A 23,522-nucleotide genomic window follows, 5' to 3' on the forward strand; every position below is an offset into this window, starting at 1 on the left:
TGAATTTCGTTCCACTTCATAATTGGGACCCACTTGTTGTTGATTCTTCACAAAAAATTACAGTTTTATATCTTTATGTTTGAGGCCTGAAATGTGGCAAAAGGTCGAAACGTTCAAGGGGGCCGAATACTTTCGCAAGGCACTGTATGTAGGCAACAGATTATGGAAAACTATAATAAAAAATATTTTGAAAAGGTTTAAAATTAAAATGAAAAGAGGCTTGTTATATCATATTTCGTTTTATTGTAAATATACGTTACAGTAAAGAAATAGCTCACAGATGTACTTTTTCTAAAGTCTGAACTACAAAGCTCACAAGTTTGAACTTGGCATACTTGGTATTGAGAAACACTTATGTTGCAGTACTAGAATGTTAAGTTACAGTTAGATAATGTCAGTTTGCAGTTAAAGAATGTTAATTAATACAATTGTTAATTGGAGTGACCAGACAGAACCTCTTAGATTTAGTTAATAATTTGACTGCTGAGTTCTGGATGAATTGCAATTGGTAGACTGAATAAGTTTAAATAGGTAATGCGTGATGACAGAAAAACATGTAGGATTTTTTTGTGTCTGATCTCGGAGAGGTTTCTTAATTGAACAACAAAACAAGCTTGGGTGACATTACTGGATAAGTGGCTAGCAAAATTTACTCCAAGGTTCTTTGGGAATAAAAGATAAATTAATGAATAAATGGTTAATTAATACATAATTTATTGTTTTGCAAAATGAAAATCGTAGTTGTCAATGTTCCCGAAGTTACTGAGCAAGGCAGATTAGGTGCAATATTAAGATCTTTATTACATTAACTAAAACATGAGTTACGGAGGGACCGATTGCTAACAGCGACCGTAAAAATTTCTTTCCCACTATTAAACTTTGCAATTGATTGAATTTGCATTCCGACCGTGAGTGTAGATCCGTACAGACCATGGATCTATGATCCGTTACACCACTAAGTAATATTAGCAGTAAGAATTCACATAACAAACAAACTCATATTTGAGGAAGACATTTTTTTTGTAAATTGTAAAAGCTTTTCCAAAACTAAAAAAGTATCCAAATAAAATGTATTCCACATATCAACCAATTAGAAACCATTTTGATCGTCGGCAATTGGCAGCTCATTTCTTTGCAGAGTGAACACGGTGGTGGGATTTTAGGTTACTTTGATTGGTGAAACTTTTGCCACATAGGTTACAGCTGTAGGGTTTCTCTCCAGTATGAATGCGTTGATGGACTTTCAAGTGATTTAACTGTATGAAATCTGCATCACATTGGTCACACCTGTAAGGTTTATCTCCAGTGTGAATGCGTTGATGGGTTTTGAAGCTGTCTGACCGTGCAAAAGCTGCACCACATTGGATACATCTGTACGGTTTCTCCCCTGTGTGACTGCGTTGATGGCTTTTCAAGTTGCCCAAGTGCGCGAAAACTGCACTGCATTGGTCACAGCTGTAAGGTTTCTCTCCTGTGTGTGTTCGTTGATGCATTTTGAAGCTACCTGACAGTCTAAAAACTGCGCCGCATTGGTCACAACTGTACGGTTTCTCTCCAGTGTGAATGCGGTGATGAATTTTGAAGCCACCTAAACTTGTGAACGCTGCCCCACACTGGTCACACCAGTACTTCACATCAGTATGTTTCTCTCCAGTACGTTTCTGTCCAGTGTGAATACGTTGGTGGCCTTTAAGGTGACCGCTCCGAGAAAACCTTCTCTTGCACAGGTCACAGCTGTATGGTTTCTCTCCAGTGTGAATGCGTTGATGGTTGTTTAGGGTAGTACTAGAAGAAAAAGTTCTCCCACATTCGCCACAGCTGTATGGTTTCTCTCCAGTGTGAATTCGGTAGTGGTTTTTTAAGTTACCACTCCGAGAAAACGTTTTCCCACATTTGTCACAGATGTACGGTTTTTCTCCAGTGTGAACTCTCCGATGAATCTTTAAATTTGTAGCTGTTTTGAAGGACTTGTCACAGTGCTCACAGCTATGACATCCGAGTCCCCCTCTTCCTCTTTGTTTCTATAAAAACAGAGAGAGACAGTCAGTGAGATGCCAAGGTAAAGCAAGCCATGTCAAACCATAAATAACATGGACATAGGAGCGTGGATACCGTATGGGCATCCACACTATTTATGCAGTGCAATGGTAAAACACTACAGCATTGTGCGATCCATCTCAGCTGTTAACAGAGACATTTTTGCTGAGTCACTATTTTATCTTTTAAACAACAAAACTTGTTAAAAGGTAAAACATTGTTGAAGGGAGAAGCCAAAAAAATGCCTATAAAGATACCCCATTGTTTTCCCATTAACTACCCAGAATGCCGACAGTGGCTAAATTGCCTAATGTAAAAATATGTCTTGTATTAGATTGACAGCATGGCGAAAATATTGACACAATCCTTATATTATACATTTTCCAAGGTGGCCATTGCCATATGTTATTTGTAAAATAACATGAATTAGATAAAACATAAAACTTTTCACTAGGGCTGAAACGATTCCTCGAATAACTCGAATAATTCGATTACAAAAAAATCCTTGATGCAAAATGACCTGTCTCGAAGTTACCAACGTTGTATCGCTGATAGACGGTGTTTCCGCACGGAGCATTATTACTGTCGCACAAACGCAGCTCAGTCTGCTGCTGGCGACACCATGGGCGACACATGCCATGTAAATAGCGAGGGGCTAAGAGAAGAGACAGGCTGGAGAAAACGACAGAAAGTGTCCAAAGTTTGGAATCAGTTCAAACGTAATTAAAACTAAAACTCTGTACAGTATGTCTACTGTAAAATAAAACTAGCTTACCACAATAATAGCACGATGTCAGTGCTTTAGCATCTCAACAGAAAACATGGAGTCTAAGTTAATCATCCATTCCACGAAGAGGACCGACAAAAGTAAATCACAGAGTCGTATGGGCAATGAAACTACACCAAACACAACAACTACCAAAATCAAAGGCAAGAAAATACGTAGTGGTGACCACGATCTGATCTAAAGAGCTGACGCGTTGACTATCCCTTCGGAAAAACAGCTGATCGTTGCGCCTCTCTCTCTCTCTCTCTCTCTCTCTCTCTCTCTCTCAACAGCTGATCAATGATCTAATAGCTTAAGTGTAACAGAGCTGTGTGACATTATAATCAAATATATAAATGAAAATAGGTTGAGTATAACTAATATTTACATATAGGCCTACTGTATATACAGATCAGTCTCAGGTTGAAACTTGTAGTTCTGAAAGTTAAGTTGCACAACTTAATGCAGTGGTTCTCAAACTTTTTCGGTCATTCCCCACTTTGGACAAGGAGGAATTTTCAAGCCCCACCTGCCCCCATCGCTCCAAAACAATGCTTATGAAATACGCAACAAGCTTAAAATGTTCCAATTTATTGAAGTAACAAGTTCTATTGAAATACAAACAACTATTTACATCAAATAACTGCAAGTTCAAAAATAAAGAAAATAAAAGTGCAGCTGTGTCAAAATTTGTATCAAGTTCAAAAATAGAAAATAAATAAAAGTGCCACTTTGCAATCTGTTAAAAAAAGAAGAGAAATCCATTTGGCAAGACAGGTCTATTCTCCATGCATTAGTAGCTGCAATGAGCCTGTTTTGCATTGCACAATTTCGGGGGTGATCGGTCTAATAAGCGGCAAAACACAGCTATAAGGACGGTTTGCTCTCACACGCGCTGCATCTATAATCACACAAACACACACGTGCAGTCCCTCTCTAGTCTAGTGGAGGCGGGTATGGCTGCAGCTTGGAGCGTCCTAAGCCGTACCGAGGCGTATCCAACGGTTAATTCAGAGGGTCAAAAATACGAAATAGAATTATTTTCCAGATTGATTCACGGGTAAATGGGCGTCAGTTTGGTTTGAAATCTGCTGGGGACAGAGACACATTTGGAAGTACATTTCCAGAAGTGCTGGGTACAATGACGCATACATTTTCTTTTCTCTTTCGCGCAGGTCACGTTTGAAAGACGCTATCCTGTAGCTTAGTAATGAATAAAAACGTGGTTTAATGTATGTAAACAATGATCAATGATAACCAAATTTCTCTCTCATATTGCTCCTCATAACCACTGAAAACTGTCAAAAAATCAAACCCAAAGTCCAATTATTATGGACGTTATCTGACATCTGACTCGTTTCTGCTTCACATTTTCAGCAGGGCAGCGGAGCGGCTGTGGGTTGACTCCCAACGGTTCTCATGGGCTTTATAAGTCCTAACATGAAAAAGCTTAACGTGGTTTAATGTACCTAAACAATGATCAATCATCAGCACATTTCTGGTTCGATTTTTTGACAGTTTTCAGTGGTTATGAGGAGCAATATGAGAAAGCTTGTGTGGTAATCATTGATCACACAAGCTCACAAGCTTTTTCCTCGTCATAGGCGCCAATGAAGAAGAAAATGTTAATGTAACCTAACTTATAATCGTTGGATTTCGGTTTAGTTCTTTTGACAGGCTTAAGTGTTCATTACAAGATATGGCCATGATAAATTTGGTGATCATTGATCATTGTTGAGGTACATTAAACCACGTTAAGCTTTTTCACGTTAAGCAGAATATTCCGACAGGCAGCGTTGTGAACAGATGCGTGCAGCCAGCGCAGCAGCAGAGCGGCTGTGGGGATAGAGATTGCTGTGGATTTTTTTGCATCTTTTTTTGGGCAGAATTATATGTATTAGTAATAAAGTATTAAAGTAGTAAAGTATTTTATTCCAGACGCCAGCTTTTATTTTGAAAAGTAGAAGCTCGGGGACGGCACCAGGTGGGATGGCATGAGACGGGTCGGCATGACATGGGACGCTCCAGGCTGCAGCCGTACAGTCTTGGTCTAGTGCGCGGTCTTGCTCCAGATTCGGGGAGATTGGATGTCATTTGCGGGCGTCAAGGAGCCACTATCAATATGCGGGAGACCCCCGGATCTTCCGGAACAGTTGGGATTTCTGGATAAAGATATAAAGGCATAAAAACGAATATTTCCTCCCGTTTGGCGCGCCCCACCTGTCAGGTCTCTATTCCCCACCAGTGGGGCGTGCCCCACACTTTGAGAACCGCTGACTTAATGTAATGTTTGTGTATGTTTAATATATGCCTTAGTTTGAGGTTGATATAATTTGAAAAAAAAAAATTCTTTAAAAACTATGTAATATGGCACTTAATACGTTTAGTTTTTTGAGAGATGATATTGTAAGCAATGTAGGCGTTGCTTTTTTCCCTAGTTTGGGTTGTTTAAAAACGCAAAAAAAATTATCCGATTAATCGATCGATAAAGTGCTAGATTAATCGATTAAAAAAAGAATCGATAGCTGCAGCCCTAGATCATTATTACTGTCGCATACCACACGCGGCTCAGTGTGCTGCTGGCAACACATGCCAGAGCGTAAATAGCGAGGGGCTAAGAGAAGAGACAATTACATTGTTTTTAAAAACAATGTAATTTGGCACTTAAATGCACTTAATGTTTAGTTTTTTGAGAGATGATATATAAGCAATGTAGGCAATACAAATGTAGCTTTTTTTCCCCCTAGTTTTGGTTGTTTAAAAACGCAAAAAAAAAGATCTGATTAATCGATCGATTCCAAAAAGAATCGATAGCTGCAGCCCTACTTTTCACATTCAGGCATGTGATTGGCTAAGGAAAAAAAAGCAGGAAAATATACGGTACACCCAGTAATAGTACCGTTTTGATGGGTGATTTAGCAAATACAATTACACTTTATGTTGTTTATGTTGCAACAGCTAATAAAGACCTAACTAAAGACCAGAAGTAAAATTGGGATTTGTTCTGTGGGGGGGGCTCACCTTAGGGGGGTCTGGGGGTATGCCCCCCCGGGAAAAGATTTTGAAAAATAAACCATCAAATGACACTTTCTGGAGAGTTTTGTGCAAAGCAATGGAGAAATTGAGTCTTACAGGATATGTGCAAAACTGCAACGTTAAGAGCCTATACTTTCCATTGTTGAAGTATCAACAGGTATTAGGGCATTTAGCATTTACATTACTGTTAATCAGTCATCACTTGATTACACATTGTATTACCTTGTTATGATATAAGAAGTGACCCATACAATGTGCCAAACATAATGTGCCACATGAAGAGACTGCAGCATATGACAGTAGCAACAGCTGACAAGATTTGGGTCTGTGGTGACCAGGTCCACCTCACACAAACTTCCTTCTCCCAATCTTTCTCTTTACTACAAGACACACACACACACACACATACACACACACATACACACACACACACACTTTAACCCCTGGCTAAAACGTACTATTTGAGAATATACAGATTTTTGTTGGTTTCTCCAAATACCTGAGGAAAAATGTCATTAGCACAACATAATAAAAAGATTTCTGGCTTGTTTGTCACTTTTTGCAATGCTTTTGGCAATTAGTTTTTTTTAAAGGTTTTTGTCAAAAAAGGTTTCAAAGCTTTCTTTATTCATGGTCAATAAACCGAATTTATATGACATTATACCTATTTTTTTTTAGGTAAAAAAAGCAGAAATTATTAATTATTTTGACTAACAGTTAAGATCAGAGGATGTTGATTGGATCACAGACTGGTGTATGTTAAAGTTTAGTCAGGATACGATTTTAAAACCATTTAAACTTTTTTTTTCAAATACTATAAAATTGTATATAACAAACCAAAATTTAATGAAAGTTATCATTAATTGTACCTGCATATAACGTTGTATGGAACCCATAAAACATATCCATGCATCCATGTTAATTTTCTGCAATTTGGTTGAAACCCATATTTCTGATATAAAAAACTTTTTCAAAATGGTCAAATTTGACCCGAGGACAACACAAGGATTAAAAGCCCATACTTTAGGATACTCAGAAACATGGAGCTATTTACCACTTCAAAAAAAAATTATGTTGGAACGCCACTTCACAATCAGCGAGTTTTAGATTAGTTGTTGGTCATTCTCAACACCTTTCTATCCCTTGCTGTGACTTATCAAGTCTGGACTCTGTGCTGCTGCCAGCCTGTAAGCCGTTACACGTTACTCACCGTCGATCAACGGTTAGCTTCCGGCTACTAACGTTAGCTGTCAACCTCCGACTAACGGTTACCCTACGATAGTGATCTAGCGAGGATTATCCCTTCAGACCACAGTGGACTTCAGTGGACTCTCCATCCAAACTCCCAACTGGACCTTCGTCTGCCACGACTGACGGACTCTTTCAAGTCCACGTACTCCCTGTCTCCGCCGATCACCTGGTAGCTTTGAGACACCTGGTCAGCTGTCGGCTTACGCCAGCTAGCTTCTGTTAGCTTCCACCGAGCCCAGCACATCTGTTCGCGCTGTGGAGGTTGTCAGTACCCGATCCGTTCCACCGGCACGATCCGTTCTGCGTCGTGCAAGACATGTTACACGATATTATGCTAGGCGCAATGATAATGCGCGTTCGCATGCCACCTTGGAATAAATCCAGGTAATCAGTTACGCTTTTTCGTTCTGACAGGCAGCATTCACATGGGCGGTGGCTGTCTGTCAGTAACCGATCCGTTCCACGCTAGCCTCCACCGGGATAGCTAACAGCTAATTCGGCTAACCACTAGCCGACAGTTAGATTCAGTCTATAATAACGCATGTGCAGAACGGATCGTGCAGGCAGAACGGACAGCTAGATTCAGTCTAAAATAACGTTAAGTCAAACATAATGGGAAAAGCAGGCTACAGCTAAATTAAGACTTTACAGTAATAACAATAAAGACAAGTATTGAGTGATTGTATTTTAAATGAGCACAAGTAAAGTGGAACTGACGTAACAGCTGTTATATATGTTAACGTTTATTTTCAAGTTTTATTTTGAGGGTCTTTTAAAGTTTACATGCTGTCTCAGCTAGCGGTAAGCCGAATTAGCTGTTAGCTAAACTAACGTTAGCTTAACTGTGGAGGCTAACGGCAGACCGCTGCAATCAGCTAGCGGTTAGCCAAATTAACCGTTAGCTAAACTAACGTTAGCTTCCCGGGGGAGGCTAACGGCAGACCGCTATAATCACCTAGCGGTCCACGAACTAACCGTTAGCTAAACTAACGTTAGCTTCCCCGGTGGAGCTAACGGCAGACCGCTATAATCACATAGCGGTCCGCCGAATTAATTTTAATATTTAGTATGCATGACAAAACAACCACATGCTTGTAGTGGCATTGACAATGCATGTGTAGTGTAGTACGTTTAATATTTTATGTATTATTAAACAGGCCGCATATGAGCATTATATATTTGAATATAAAAAAATAAAAATGAAATTCGAATGGTATTATAGGAGGAAGATTGACAGTTCTACTCAGGACGTCTGCCCTTGATCGTCTTCAGTAGCTGTAAAGCTAGTGAATATATTTGGCATCATATGAAACAAGATGATCTAAGGAATCCATTGATACCAACCATGTCATGCTTATCCATAACAGGGATTGATAAAAATTAGGTTCCAAATATTTTCAAAGGAGTCTCTCTCACCTCAAGAAATCAGAATAAAAATGGATTTATCATGTTTAACACTGTAGCTGTTGCCATAACTACATATTTGAGATGATGTTGCAAGTTACACTATAAAGAATACAAATTTAACATTTGCTCGGTATATTATCACCATGTTTATTAGTACAGTAATTACCACGCACCGGGTTAAATGCATGCTTCTCCTTCAAGACAAAATGTATGTGCAGTTATATGTATGTGCACCATTATAAAAATTATAGTTTAATCACTGAATCTGTCATGTTTTATGGATCTGACTGATCAGATGCTGTCCTGAACACCTGTTTGGCGAGGTTTACCTGGACCCACAAGACTCTCCTCACAGTATGAAGGTATTGTAGGACAGGTGTCTGCCAAGTGATGGTCTGAAGACAACACAGCAGCATCAGGAAAGATTCAGTATCCACAGGATGACTTCTGTGACCTGAGAGCCTACATTACAAGCTGACACATCTTCAGTCTGGCTAGTTATCTTCTGCACGCTCGTGTCTCTTTTTCCTTTCACTCCCTTTTCCGCCGCGCTTCACACCGCGAGCGGGCACATGCATGTCCGCGGTATTCTCTGACATGCACTCTAACAATCACAGCTTAAAGACAGCCTTTTGTACAAATGCACTCGGCATTATTAACATAGCCATTACCTGTTTTCATACAAAAGTTTAGTTTGCTATATATATATAAAAGAAATTTAGTTGGATATTGGATGTGAGAAGAAGGAAGTGGTTCTTCCATAAAATTGCACTTTAGATGTGTGTGAATTTCCCACACCAGGAGTAATTTATATAGTTCTATTTTATAGCGATCGATTATCTGTTAAAGAAAAATGCACTGTTCTATGTAAAATGTATAAAAAAGATAGAAAATAAATATTTGTGTGTGCTGTAAAGTGGTTAGACTGAATTAAATTGGAATCAGCTAAAATCGGTATCGGCAGGTCAAACTCAATGAAAAATCGCAAATCGGAATCGGCCAAGAAAATTGTAATCAGTGCATCTTTAATTTTATTAAATTGGCCGTAAAAGTTTTAAAAGTACAAGTTTTTTTGAATGACAGAAATCTGCATAGATGAGAGCTTGATGAGTGCAACAGGACATGTGACAAGGCTACAACAGCGTGTTTAGGATCCCCAAAACACAGGTAAAACACTTCAAGAAATGAACAATGATCTAACCAACTAAATTAACAAGAATTGACTTTAGATAGCCCTAGTCGTATGTGATTTAACAGGAGTTAGGAGGAAACAGTGTAGAGAATTTATAATAACATGTAACTTTCTGTATGGATCATAGTAGCTATAGTATTACGGGTATTTTATCTGCTGAACCACAACATTTGGTAAAAAAAACAGATTTAATTAACTGATCCCATCATGGCTACACTTTCCTGTCATTGGTTTTAAATTTGACGAGCAATATGTTGTGCAGAACTGAGTGCATTTTAACATGTAAATTTTTCGCAAGTAAATTATCGCCATATTCAACGTTAGGGCATATATTACATATTTTCCTCATATTGTTGATATTGAAATAATGTCAGATGCAGCATAGGTCGCACAATTTTCATCTGTATCTCTATCATCTTTTAGTGTTATTTGTTTCATTTGTAGATAGTTATTTATTTCTATAATTATCTGATAATGTTGTGTAGTTATTGTTTTCACCTTCGTTTGACTAGTTTATTACCGAACCAAGCCATTACGCGCCGCCACGTCCTCTGCCACCCACCACCACAAGTAAATTCTCAACCTGTGGGAAACACTGCATGTGCAATAGTCACATAGTGCGCAAGGTGTATGTGGCGTAGCTTCTGCATTTAATATATGACGTGGGTACGTACGTAGGTAGGTAGGACACTTTGTTTCTCTCACTATGACTCTAGAGTCGATACTCATTCCGACGCTCATCCCCGTCACTCTCTCGCTCTACCACACACTCCCCTCTCCCCTGCTATTCTCTTAAAGAAGTCGACGCGCACGCCAACGCACTTAACTATAAACTTCAGGCCAATACGTAGGCTATTGCGAAAGCTTTGTGTGTTATGGGAAGTGAGGCTCTCCCATGTGCGAGTGGAAAAGTACAGTAAAAGAGCCAGACTAAAAGCAAGTTACCCGCTACGAGCCAGGCTAAAGCTAATTGAGTTAGCCATTAAGAAAAAAGGGGTCTGTCCCAACTGCAATTCAGAGCTGCGAAGCTGGTATCGTAACACTAGAGTGCAAGAGAACACTGTGTCCAACATAACGTCATTTACACTGATTAAAGGGTTCTTGATACACAGAGATTGTTGGTCGTTCGTGACATGGATGCTCTGCATGCACAGCGAACCACCAATGACAAACAATGTTGATCAATCTACCAACCAACCAGCACAGGCCCCGCTAGTTGTCGAACACAACCTATAATAGTAGAGGATTATATAAATACAATGGTGTCATGTGAGTCAACCATTGTATTTAACTACATACATCTCCCTCCACAATCACTTCAAAAGAGTACTCACTTGCTTTTGTGCTCTTAAACCATTAAAGTTGAAGAACGGATTGTTCACGTTTTTTATTTTCTATGCAGATGCACTCCCCTACAAAATTACGGCAGTAATTCGAGAATGATTATTTCCAAATAGAGCCGTTCATGTCATCTGGTAAATGTTCCGGTATTTTTTTCATATCACAATATATATCGCAGATAGGAAGATATTGCAATGTCAGTTTTTTCCCATATTGTGCAGCCCTAAGCCTTAATAAATCAGCGTTATATGTGTTTTACGTATAACCAATTATAGAAAGTTTCCTGCACTCCAGCTGTATAAAAAAAAACACACCTGTTTTACTGTTTTTGTCAGAGATGAAGAGGTATAATTTCTGTTGAACACATGCAAGCTAGGTGAGCATTTTCAGAAGAATTTTTCTCATGCAGATTAAGTGTGGGAGCACATGATTTGTAAGCGTTAAATCAAACTAGACTGTATGCTGCACAATCAGAATAAAGGTCCCTGGTTTAGGTCTTTTCTATGAAAGCCACCTGCCACAGCCTCATCAATAAAAAAATCTGTGGAAATTATTTTTTTTCCGCAAGCGCACTTGAATGCAGCACAGAAGCGTGGCATTGTTGCCGCTTGTTTTCAGGCACAACAGACCACCTGGCAACAAGCAGGTGAGATGAAGATATAACTCACTTTAAACTTCAGCGGTGTCTGAGATTTTTAGTCTAGTCCTTAACATTACATTTAGTTACTCGACCGTGCATGTGTTTGTTGTTGAAATTGAGGTCAGTGAGGTCTTTTTGAATTGTCCACTATTGATACATACATCACATAATGTTAGTTATGGGCACGCATGTTTCAATACGGGTGAAAAGTTGAACAGCGTAAATTAAATATTGCCATTTGGTAGCATTTAGTATTGCGATTTTCCTTTCCTTCTTTAAACATGAACAAAAGTTGAATACACTTCTAGAGACAATATATCATAAGATACTTCTAAAAACGTATTGTTTTCTAAAAAGAAGTCTGATATTTATTTAATATGTATATACATATGTATATGTACATAACATGTATTTTCTGCTTTTGGTCTGTTTTGCTGTAAATGGCTATGATGTAGTCACTGTGAGCTGTACAGTATAAAAAAATCCTTAATTTTAGGGAAAAGATTTTTCCTGAGAAAATTGATTTTTAAATCGTCGCAAAGAAAATCATGATATAATACGATTTTGCCCCCCCGGCCCCTAGTAAATGAACTAGTATTTCCCTTTGTCTGCTACGTGCATTTTATAGAGAGCAAGGCAGAGCAGAGAAGAGCAATGAGTAGAGCAGTGGAGACGAGAGGCAGTGTAACCGTTAATTGCAAATATACATTCATTGCATATCAGAATTAAAATTATCTCTTGTACCCTGAAAGTGGTTTATTAATATTAACCATTATTATACTTGTTATCTGTACTTAGGTTTTTACAGAGATGAAGGCAGCATGAGAGCAGCATGGAATAGTAGGAGAACATAAGTGTCAAATCTCACGTAATAACATACAGTGGGTACGGAAAGTATTCAGACCCCTTTAAATTTTTCACTCTTTGTTTCATTGCAGCCATTTGCTAAAATCAAAAAAGTCCATTTTATTTCTCATTAATGTACACTCAGCACCCCAATTTGAAAGAAAATTTTTGCAAATTTATTAAAAAAGAAAAACTGAAATATCACATGGTCATAAGTATTCAGACCCTTTGCTGTGACACTCATATTTAACTCACATACTGTCCATTTCTTCTGATCCTCCTTGAGATGGTTCTACTCCATTGAAGTCCTGCTGGGTTTAATTAAACTGATTGGACTTGATTAGGAAAGGCACACACCTGTCTATATAAGACCTTACAGCTCACAGTGCACGTCAGAGCAAATGAGAATCATGAGGTCGAAGGAACTGCCCAAGGAGCTCAGAGACAGAATTGTGACAAGGCACAGATCTGGCCAAGGTTACAAAAGAATTTCTGCAGCACTCAAGGTTCCTAAGAGCACAGTGGCCTCCATAATCCTTAAATGGAAGAAGTTTGGGACGACCAGAACTCTTCCTAGACCTGGCCGTCCAGCCAAACTGAGCAATCGTGGGAGAAGAGCCTTGGGGAGAGAGGTAAAGAAGAACCCAAATATCACTGTGGCTGAGCTCCAGAGATGCAGTAGGGAGATGGGAGAAAGTTCCACAAAGTCAACTATCACTGCAGCCCTCAACTAGTCGGGGCTTTATGACAGAGTGGCCCGACAGAAGCCTCTCCTCAGTGCAAGACATATGAAAGCCCGCATAGAGTTTGCCAAAAAACACATGAAGGACTCCCAGACTATGAGAAATAAGATTCTCTGGTCTGATGAGACGAAGTTTGAACTTTTTGGCGTTTAATTCTAGGCGCTATGTGTGGAGAAAACCAGGCACTGCTCATCACCTGCCCAATACAATCCCAACAGTGAAACATGGTGGTGGCAGCATCATGCTATGGGGGTGTTTTTCAGCTTCAGGGACAGGACGACTGGTTGCAATTGAAGGAAAGATGAATGCAGCCAAGTACAAAGATATCCTGGAAGAAAACCTCATCCAGAGTGCTCAGGACCTCAGACTGGGCCGAAGGTTCACCTTCCAACAAGACAATGACCCTAAGCACACAGCTAAAATAACAAAGGAGTGGCTTCGGAACAACTCTGTGACCATTCTTGACTGGCCCAGCCAGAGCCCTGACCTAAACCCAATTAAGCATCTCTGGAGAAACCTAAAAATGGCTGTCCACCAACGTTCACCATCCAACCTGACGGAACTGGAGAGGATCTGCAAGGAAGAATGGCAGAGGATCCCCAAATCCAGGTGTGAAAAACTTGTTGCGTCATTCCCAAGAAGACTCATGGCTGTACTAGCTAAAAAGGGTGCTTCTACTCGATACTGAGCAAAGGGTCTGATTACTTATGACCATGTGATATTTCAGTTTTTCTTTTTTAATAAATTTGCAAAAATTTCTACATTTCTGTTTTTTTTCTGTCAAGATGGGGTGCTGAGTGTACATTAATGAGAAATAAAATGAACTTTTTTGATTTTAGCAAATGGCTGCAATGAAACAAAGAGTGAAAAATGTAAAGGGGTCTGAATACTTTCCGTACCCACTGTACATTTGATATGTAGGTCTGATGCCAATGAGTAAAATCTAAGTATCCAGCTCCAGATTTTACCAGAATATCTTACCTTGTGTTATGCCTGAGATACACTTGACTAGCATTTATTTAGTTAAAAAATCTGTGAAACGTTCAGTATGGTCTATATCCTTGATGTTCCACTTCCGGGATAGCTCCTTTGCCGCCGGAAAATCCGCCGGTTTTCACTAATTTAGGCCAGATATCTCTATCTGTAAAGTGTCTCGAGATAACTCTGTTATGATTTGATACTATAAATAAAATTGAATTGAATTGAAATTAATTGAATGCTTAATTGCTGAGGTAATACTGAATTAACCATCTAAACATCTTTAGTTGATTTGAGTGAATTAAAGTTCAGTTGATAACTTAATGCAGAGTTAAAAGATCTTCAGTTTTTAATATTTCAGATAAATTAAGTTTTTTTTTTTTTTTCTTCAGTTTATCTGAACAGCATTACATGTCGTGTCCAGCCAGCTGTTCCACTTCAGGCTTTTTTAGATCTCCTCTGACTGCATTTAGCTACTCTCAACTCACTCTTGTTCTGTCACTTTCACAAGAAATCATAATGCACCGTGCAAGAAATTCATTTAAAAAAGTTAGTTAGTTTAGTTTGAGTCTCTTCAAAATGAAAGCAGGAAACAAGAGATAAAAAAAATGTCATTTCCTTTTTCCCCACATTTGCTCTCTTACAATAGAATGAAAGGATGATACATGGACCGTCGAGAGTCTTTCTCGTGCCGTTAGTGTTTTGCGAAGTCATGAACGCTGACCTGCACGTCGGTGGTATCCGAGGCCGAGCCTGCTGCTTGTCTTCTGGAGACGTTGTTATTTTGCTGCTCCGGGTTCTGGTTGTTGTGCTCCATTCTGCTCTTGTTCTGATCCTGGTCTGAAATACAGCAGGTCTCCACTGTGGCTGCTGGACTCTGGATTCTGTTAGAGTACAAATCAAAGCATGCAGAGATATTAAGACGCTGCTTTCTCCTCACAATTCCTCACATTCCCGTAGTGCTGATAATGTGGTCAATGTAAAGCGTGATTCATGGTTCTGCGTTTAAATCGACGCCGTGGCATTTTCCCCCTACTGTTCTCCTTCTCCATAAACAGCATGAAATCAAGGAAAGGGTTAAGTTTTCCTGCTAAAGATTTCCCACAGTGTTCAGAAAGCACAGGGGAGACACTTTGTTTCTCTCACTATGCCTCCCTATGCTCCGAAGCAAATCACCGTCACCTGCTCTACCACACACTCCCCACTCACACACAAAGTTGGTCAAAAAACCGAGTTGGTCAAAAAAAAGTGCCTCGGAACACACCAAAGTGACGAGATGTAATACGTCTCCATAACAGCAGGCGGCGCTAATCTGTATTGTCGCCCAAAAATGAAAACTGGCAGCTGATCTGACAAATATATTTAAAAATATTTATGTTTCGGTTTAAGCCAGAAATAGGCCATGCAGTTGCTGAATCTGTCTTCATTTCAGATCGACAAATGTCAGTTTAAAAGATTTTCGTCAGATTTTGAGAGACTCTGGTCACGCTCATTCCGTTCCCCGTTTCTGGGTTAGCACTCTACCAATCAGATGGGTCATTTGAGTCTGACTGCCGGCAGTGCCCGCCCCGCTGATTATACATCTCAAATCGGCCAAAATGACGGCAGATTGCCCCTCGGACAGTACGACGGCATGGAACACACCGAACAGACCCGAGTCAATGACCTCGCCAGGCTGTCCAACGGCCGACGCACACACCAACGCACAAGTAAAAACTTCAGGCCACTTACACAGGCTACGGCGAAAGCTCTGTGTGGACCGTCCGCAGGACCATAAACCACGCTTAAGCGTGAAGACAGCTGCAGTTTTTATATAAAGAAAGCAGTGGTTTCTCTCTCCAGCCAACAAATACAGACTGAAGTCAGCTGACTGTTCACTCACTGAAATGCGTGTTCAGTATGAATAAAATACCCAAACCCCCTGCTCTGGGTCTCATGTAATACAGACACATTTTATATGTAGCTCTGATGCCAATGAGTAAAATCTATCTGAAAAAAACAGTCAAGTATCCAGCTCTTGATTTTACCAGAATATCCTACATTGTTGTGACATGCCTGAAACGCACTAGACTAGCATTTATTTAGTTAAAGCTACATTGTCAAAGAATTTCTCCCATCTAGCGGTGAAATTGTATATGACAACCAATGGAATATTACTTTCTAGCCCCTCCCATTCCGCACGCATTCCTGCCAGTGATGAGGTTACTTTAGAAAACAACAGCATTTAGTTATTTAGTCAGTTAACATGTTGGTTATATATCTATGTAAAATGAATAATAGTTTTACGTTTTCGTTATTTTGGTACCCTTTCATTGCTAACATCAGCTATCAGGTTCCCAAACGAATGCAAGCTAAGGTTAAAGTATCAGTTCCTATCGTTATTCTGTATATTGTACGAGATTAATAGTGTAAGGCAATGCTTACAGCGTAGGCTACATATTTTTCTCCGTGAGCAGAGTCAGAGATCAGTTGATGCGACGGAGGTGCGAGGGAAAGCTAAAGGAAGAGGGAAAGGTAAAGAAAAACCAAAAGACAGAGTCGGTGGCAGTGGATCTGTGAGACCTCTTAGGGAAAGAAAAATTAAAGAGACACTCTCCAAAGATGACGAGGAGAGAGTGGGAGCCCTTTAAAGACAAAGGAGAGAAGCAACGGAGGTTTGTGTTTTTAATATATTTCTTTGAGCAGTATGACCAATATCAATGAAACCGAAATTACCTCTTAGTATCTCCATCGTTTACACGCAGCTGTTCTAGCTGTAAGCCTAGTCTGTGTTACAACTGCATGACGTGAGTTGTCACGACGTTATGCACAGCCATGCTACAGTTAGCCAAGCAACTACGGAACTTCGGATTTACACAAATACGCTGAATTACCTGTCGATAAGAAAGCAGGCAACTTCGGCGTCCCTTTTAAAACTCTTGCTCCTCATGAGCTCTTTCCATCTTGGAAAAGCCAACCCAATATTCACTTTGGTCGTGTTGCTTTGCCTGTCGCGTTGTCGTTTTAATTCTCTTTTCCGCTTCCTTGGCGACTTTGTTACACGTCCTCGAGAATAGGTGTGATCCTCCATCTTCAACAGGGCTTTCAAATCTGCCGGCAGTCGCGAGTAAGCTCCCCCCCTGGCATTCGTCACGCTGCCACTGAGTGTAAAAGCGTGAATGGCGGTGCTTGAATGTCCAGGTATGTCCCTCTTTGGCTAATGTATTTTAAAGATGGAGGCGCAACATGGCTGCAGCCATTCGAGTGACTCACTTGTACGTATTCTGAATGACAGATTCTACGCTTACAAGAATACTTTGATTAGTTGGTGGAAGTAATTACACATGAATGAGCACGTTTGTGAAAGAACAAAGTTTTTTTGTATCTTTAAAAAAATCTGTGTACCGTTCAGTGTAACGGTTGGACGGTTAGACTGCAGGGGTGACAAGCATTTATTTTTTTAAACGGTGCACAATTATTAGCTATATATATATATATATTATTTAAATATATGCAATGCGTGACACAATGTTATTGTTTGTCATCATATTACATGTACATTAACAGTTTTTTTTTATGACTGCTGCATGGGTTAAGTGCCCATGACAAATTTGTGTGCAACAATAAAGTTAATCTTGATAAACACTTGTTTACTAATATCATGGACAAAAGCATCCTGCACTTAATCAGGTGCTTTCTTTAATCTCCTTTAGCACAGGCTATACTGGACCATCCTTTACCAAAGGGAAGGAGATAATAGGCTCTAGGGATTGACAATACAATTATACTTGCCCAAAGTCAATTTTTACTGGCCCCTATACAAAATATAACATTGTTATATTTGACAACAGCTAACTGCAGCGACACATTAATATTAACTGCGTATTAGCCTGATAGCTTCTGCTCAGCTACATTAGAATTTAAAACTCCTTAAAACTAGTGTTTATTTAAAACACTAGTAACTGAAAGTTAAATCACAAAACGCCAAAAGAAAGCTAATGCTAACACTGGCAGTTAGCCACACACAGCGGCTAGCCGAAGCTAACTATCTGGTAAACATCGGAGATAACCCAGCGTGCTAGCGCATGCGGAGCTCGGGCTTGTATTGGCTTTGATTATCGTGTAAAAGAAACGTTATTAAAGTGTTTACCTGGAGCTCTTACCAATAAGCTCAGCAGCTAACAAACAACGCAACTATCCTGCCTGCCCCCACACCGAGATCAAAACAAAGCAACGCCACTTCCGGTTCGGTTTATTTCCGGCCGCATTTTTGGTCTAAAATGAAAGAACGTCGCCACCTTGAGGTCAGGATGAAACAACAGGTCAAATGTATGAATCCACGTTATTACATTCAGTGGTGGAATCTCAACATTTTACATGTTCTGCTACTCTATACTTGTAATCCACTAAATCTCAGAGGTAAATTATGTACTTTTCACTCCACTACACTTGTCTGACAGCTTTAATTACCTTTCAGATGACAATTTATCATCCCCTTGCTAACCAGTGAAAACCATATATCTCCAGATGAGTTGATTGAGTTTAATGTTTATGATAAACGGAAGAAATATATGGAGTCATAGGAGTGCCATGAGCAAGAATAAACCTGCAAAAGAATGAGAAAATAAATGTGGAAATATAAAGATAAGTTAATAAAATAATAATAGGTAAATATACAAATGTTGAAATATAAAGAGAAATAAACATAAGAATGAATATGAAGACAAATAACATATTTTAAAAGAATAATAATTATAAGCATTTTCATTCATTGTATTTCTCTTTCCACATGTATGTTCATGTATGTGTTTAGGGACAAAGAAAACATAATAAGACAATATAAAGTAATTAAAAACATATGTACTGAAAGAATATAGTAATTTAAGTAGAAATATATAGTTAAATATATAAATACAGACATATAGCCTATAGAAAGGTATGATCAAATACATGTAAAAAAAAATTACTAATATAATTAATTTATTAGATTTTGTTATTGCAGATATTCTTGTTCTTCCTCTTCTTCTTCCTACCATAATATTTGCCTTCCCGTGCATGAAACAAAATCACCAAACTTTGCACATAGGTCCTTTTCTATGCTAAACTTCCTCAACTGATTTTGGGCTAATAGTCCTGATGGTTGCGCTACAGGAACTGTCTAGGTTAAAAACACATTGCAACTTTCACAAAAATGTAGGCCCAACTGAGCAGAAATGTTCATATGCTTCAAGCTTGCAGGAAAGATGAAATCCATAACTCTGGTTTTCTCAAAATCTGTAAAACTAACTCCTCACAAAATCTTCACTCAATTGACACCAACATACTTCACTGCATCTTCAGCCTGTCCTCAACAAACAACCCAGCCTGATTTTTGAATTATCAAAAATTGAGCCTGCAGACTGTGAACAATACTGTAAACAGCTGCTGCAAAATTGCACTTTTTATGTGAAATGAATAACAAAAATGTTGATCTCATGGTCTCAAGTAGTTTGGTAAATTACAGAATTTATCTCAAAAACTGCTTAGAGTATTTTGAATTCTATTCTCATGCTATTGCAGTCAATGGGAATAGAGCATCTTTAAACGTCAGTTGTGTCACTTATCGAGCCATCAATCTTTGTTAAAAGAAAAAAAATTACAGTCATCTCTGTTGGAAAAGGAATTAAACACATTTTCAGATTTTTTTCTAAGCAACCCTGATTGCCTCACTCATACTCTTTCACACCAATGACCTGGGTTTGGCCCTGATTATCTGAACTGTGATTAGTCCTTCTTTTGAGAATTCAAACCAAGCCAGTCAGCATTGCTATATTATGACAATTCAGAAATGGCATGGTGCATAACTATCACATTACGTGCTAGAAATGGGCAGGGCAATTTACACGTCATGTTCAGGGAACAGCTAACATCACATGCTACTCCAGTCCAACTGTAGCCCATACCACTAAAACTAATGTTTTGTAGCTACTTTAAAATTGTCATTGTACATCAGAGAGAAATAAAGCCTATTTTGTGATTGTTTTGCAGTGATACCATTCTAAAACACAAATAAATAATTAGGGATGCACCGATTGCAAATTTCTAAGCCAATACATAAATCTCATAAAAATATTGAATCATCTTCATCACACATGATGAATGAGCAGAAATTCCCCACCATTAGCGAGTTTACCCAAAAGGGACCACAAAGTCCTGTCAAGCCCAGATGCTTTGTTGTTTCTTTAGACTACATAACTCACTCAGGTCACAGGGGAAGCAAAATATTGCTGCACCGGTGACTTCAGAGAAGCAGGAAGATTTTCTGTTGTTTCTTTGTCATCTCAGACGTCATCTCTTCCAGTAAGCTAACGTTACACTGTGTCTTTAGCTGCATGCTACCAGTCAGTAAGCTACGCTCACTGTCATCAAGAAGGTTGTGAATCCATTCTCAATTGCCAGCAGGGCCAAGGCGTTCATTTTTTTTTCCCTCATTGTCGATCTCAACAAAGAAAAATACCTCTCTCCTTAACAGTCCATATTGATAATGTGATAGGCAAATATCCAACTTCCTTTTGTTTCCAGCCATTTTCCTCCCAGCACCATCATGTCTTTCTATAGTATAGTTTCATTATCATTCCAATACTCATTTCATACATTCCAATGATTGTGCATATGTCTTGATGTACAGTATGTCTTAGCTTTAGCTTTGGAAACTTATATATCCACCTGCTCATTCCCCTCCACACCAACAGGAACAAGGACCCTTAGTTTCATTTCATTGATTATATCTGTCCTAAATGATGATCTTCCAGTGCTAAAAACTCTCAGATGCATTAACAGTGTTATTGATCTCCTTCTCTTCTATCCACTGCAGGGCCAATACAATTGCCATTAGCTCTGTGGTATACAATGACTAATACGCTGTTTTTATAGGGTAGTTTGGTATTATAACCAGGAAGAAATGGAAGAGCGGACGTCATTGTTACCTTTGCATCATCAATCCACACAACTCTTGTCTCTTAACAAAAAATATTTTCTAGGGGCCCCCAGAGGCCAGTAGGCCCTCCACAACTGTCACTGCTCTGGGTCCTGAGAGTGATCTGGCTCAGAGTCCAGGTTCTAAGGATCCAGGAGAACAAGCCTAGGTGTTGACAGCACTGATCCAGGCCGACCTGCAGAGATGACAGCTGAAGCTTCAGAGGAGTGCTGCAGTTTGATCCACTCTGAGGTCTGCAGTCTGCGGTTTTCTGTTTTAAAAGTCTGTCAGTTATTATAAGCCATAATGTCGTAATCATCCAAGGTTAGACTTTCAATGAGCTGTGAGATTGAACCATGATTTATACAAAAACATGGAGAAGTATTAAATCGTTATTTCAAATTATGTCCCCAAAAGGAAACTTTGTCAACTAATCTAAATATGTCTCTGTTTGTTCAACTCACTTCAATTTTATTGCTGCAAAATGGGATTGTCAAGCAGACAAACTGACCAACACATATATAATAAAAGATCGATACTTGCCGTCTGTGTATCGATACAGTATTGCCATGGAAAATATTGCGATACTATGCTCTATTGATTTTTTGCCTGCCGCTAATACATAAGGACACATTTAGTCGGGCTTATAACATTTTATTTATTGTTCTCATATTTTTTGGTTAAAGAAATCCCACATTTTAAGTTAATGAGTGATTTGGTGGGAGTGTAAGAGCTATTAAATATATGCTGTGTTTATGATGCATGAGAAATGCATAACCCATAATAAATGTATGGTTAATTTCATACAGTAAATAAATAGAAAATGTATTTAATGTAAAGGTTAAAACTTGAATGTGATGCAATAGTTAAAATAACGTTAGTCCAGTGTTTTTTGTTCCGTCTCAGATCTAACGTCTCAGTTGTGGTTTCTATTTGATGGACAGGTGAAATCCAACGTGAGCACATGTTACGATGCTCTGCTGTAAAGCAGTCAGAGTGACACTGTTGATGTCGGAGGCCAAGGCCAAGGCCAAAGTAAAAGAGACTTTTCAAAGGACTTCAAGGATTTAAAGGTCCCATGGCATGAAAATGTCACTTTATGAGGTTTTTTAACATTAATATGAGTTCCCCCAGCCAGTCTATGGTCCCCCAGTGGCTAGAAATGGTGATAGGTGTAAACCGAGCCCTGGGTATCCTGCTCTGCCTTTGAGAAAATGAAAGCTCAGATGAGCCGTTTTGGAATCTGCTTGTTATGAGGTCATAACAAGCAAGGTTACCTCCCCTTTCTCTGCTTTGCCCGCCCAGAGAATTTGGCCAACCCATGAGAGAGAGACATCATGGCTTTCAAATGAGAAAAGTGGCAGTTGGTCAAGGCCACACCCCCACCATCCACCTTGCCACTCCCACTCTCCTCCTCAATAGCTTCAGACACAGAAATGGCACATCCTAAGGAAAGCTCATTGTAGGACTGGCTCTAGTGGCTGTAGTTCTGCACCAAAGCTGAATTTCGGGAAAGAGACTTCAGATACAGTATTAGGGGACCACTAAGGTCTATATAAAAGCATCCAAAGAGCACCATGTCATGGGACCTTTAAGAACCTATTTCCAGGACAAGCAGCCAACGAGGTATTTTATTTTACATGTAAAGATTTGTTTATATTCGCATCAAGCTAATTTGTATTTTTATTTGCTTCGGTACTGTATAATTTGTTCTCACGGCGTGACATGGATGCACCAAAGAGAAAAGAAGTGCAAAGCAATAAACGCCCGTTTCAAGAAACCAGCCTGTATCTGTGTTGTGAAAAGAGCTACAGTCACATTGCTTCAGAGAGAGACTGTTAAGACGTGTGAGACGAGGGTAACCGAGGTAAATGCAAAAAACGGTTCTCTTTGTTGTTTGTTGTTACAGTATAAGTAAGGTAGTGTAGCTAGGTTTAATGTCACAGTGCTTTGCATTGTGGATTTTACCAAAAATGCTTCAAAAGTGGGACAGTGGGACCTCCATGTGCCCTTAAAGACCTAACTAAAGTACAAGGGGGAATATCAGAAGGGGACCAATATGACAAGTACCTTGGTGAAGCAAGGCAAAAATGATCAGACAAAAACTTTGTTTAAAGTATACTGGTGATGTTTGTCTTGAAGAATCCATGTGTGCCTGTATACCTTATATCTACAGCTGAATGTGAATTTTAAGGAATTTATTTATTAAGTTGTCCTATCTATGAAGATACTTTCCAACTTTCAAGCATGGTGATTATTTTTTTTTTTTTGTCGTTCCATGCCAGCCAACACCACAGCAGAAGCAATTTTTGACTCACTCAATAATTTTATTATGCAGCATAACCTCGACT

At 39.2% G+C, this 23,522-nt stretch overlaps 1 protein-coding gene across 2 annotated transcripts; it reads right to left on the reverse strand.

The window, feature by feature from the left end:
- Window positions 1–223: 223 nt before the first annotated feature.
- On the reverse strand, window positions 224–18,359 carry LOC120554239 (zinc finger protein 239-like). 2 transcript variants are annotated; one of them, XM_039793012.1, is made up of 3 exons: window positions 17,225–18,359; window positions 14,962–15,121; window positions 224–2,021 (listed from the first exon to the last, which is right to left on the reverse strand). In XM_039793012.1, the coding sequence occupies exons 1-3, from the start codon at window positions 17,305–17,307 to the stop codon at window positions 1,125–1,127; spliced, it is 1,140 nt and encodes a 379-aa protein (XP_039648946.1). In that variant the 5' UTR covers window positions 17,308–18,359; the 3' UTR covers window positions 224–1,124. The 2 variants fall into 2 exon arrangements, with proteins under 2 accessions (XP_039648946.1, XP_039648945.1); XM_039793011.1 differs by having other exon boundaries at window positions 17,111–18,359.
- Window positions 18,360–23,522: the final 5,163 nt, after the last annotated feature.

Source organism: Perca fluviatilis, chromosome 24 (assembly GCF_010015445.1).
Source record: "Perca fluviatilis chromosome 24, GENO_Pfluv_1.0, whole genome shotgun sequence".
Classification (NCBI taxonomy): Eukaryota; Metazoa; Chordata; class Actinopteri; order Perciformes; family Percidae; genus Perca; species Perca fluviatilis.

Excerpts from the sequence above, each read along its gene's own strand:
- LOC120554239 (XM_039793011.1), bottom strand. The coding sequence starts at position 17,307 with ATGGAGGATCACACCTATTCTCGAGGACGTGTAACAAAGTCGCCAAGG. Across the intron at positions 15,122-17,110 it reads GCCTGCTTTCTTATCGACAG|AATCCAGAGTCCAGCAGCCA; the intron begins GTAATTCAGCGT and ends GTACTCTAACAG. Across the intron at positions 2,022-14,961 it reads CGGATACCACCGACGTGCAG|AAACAAAGAGGAAGAGGGGG; the intron begins GTCAGCGTTCAT and ends CTGTTTTTATAG.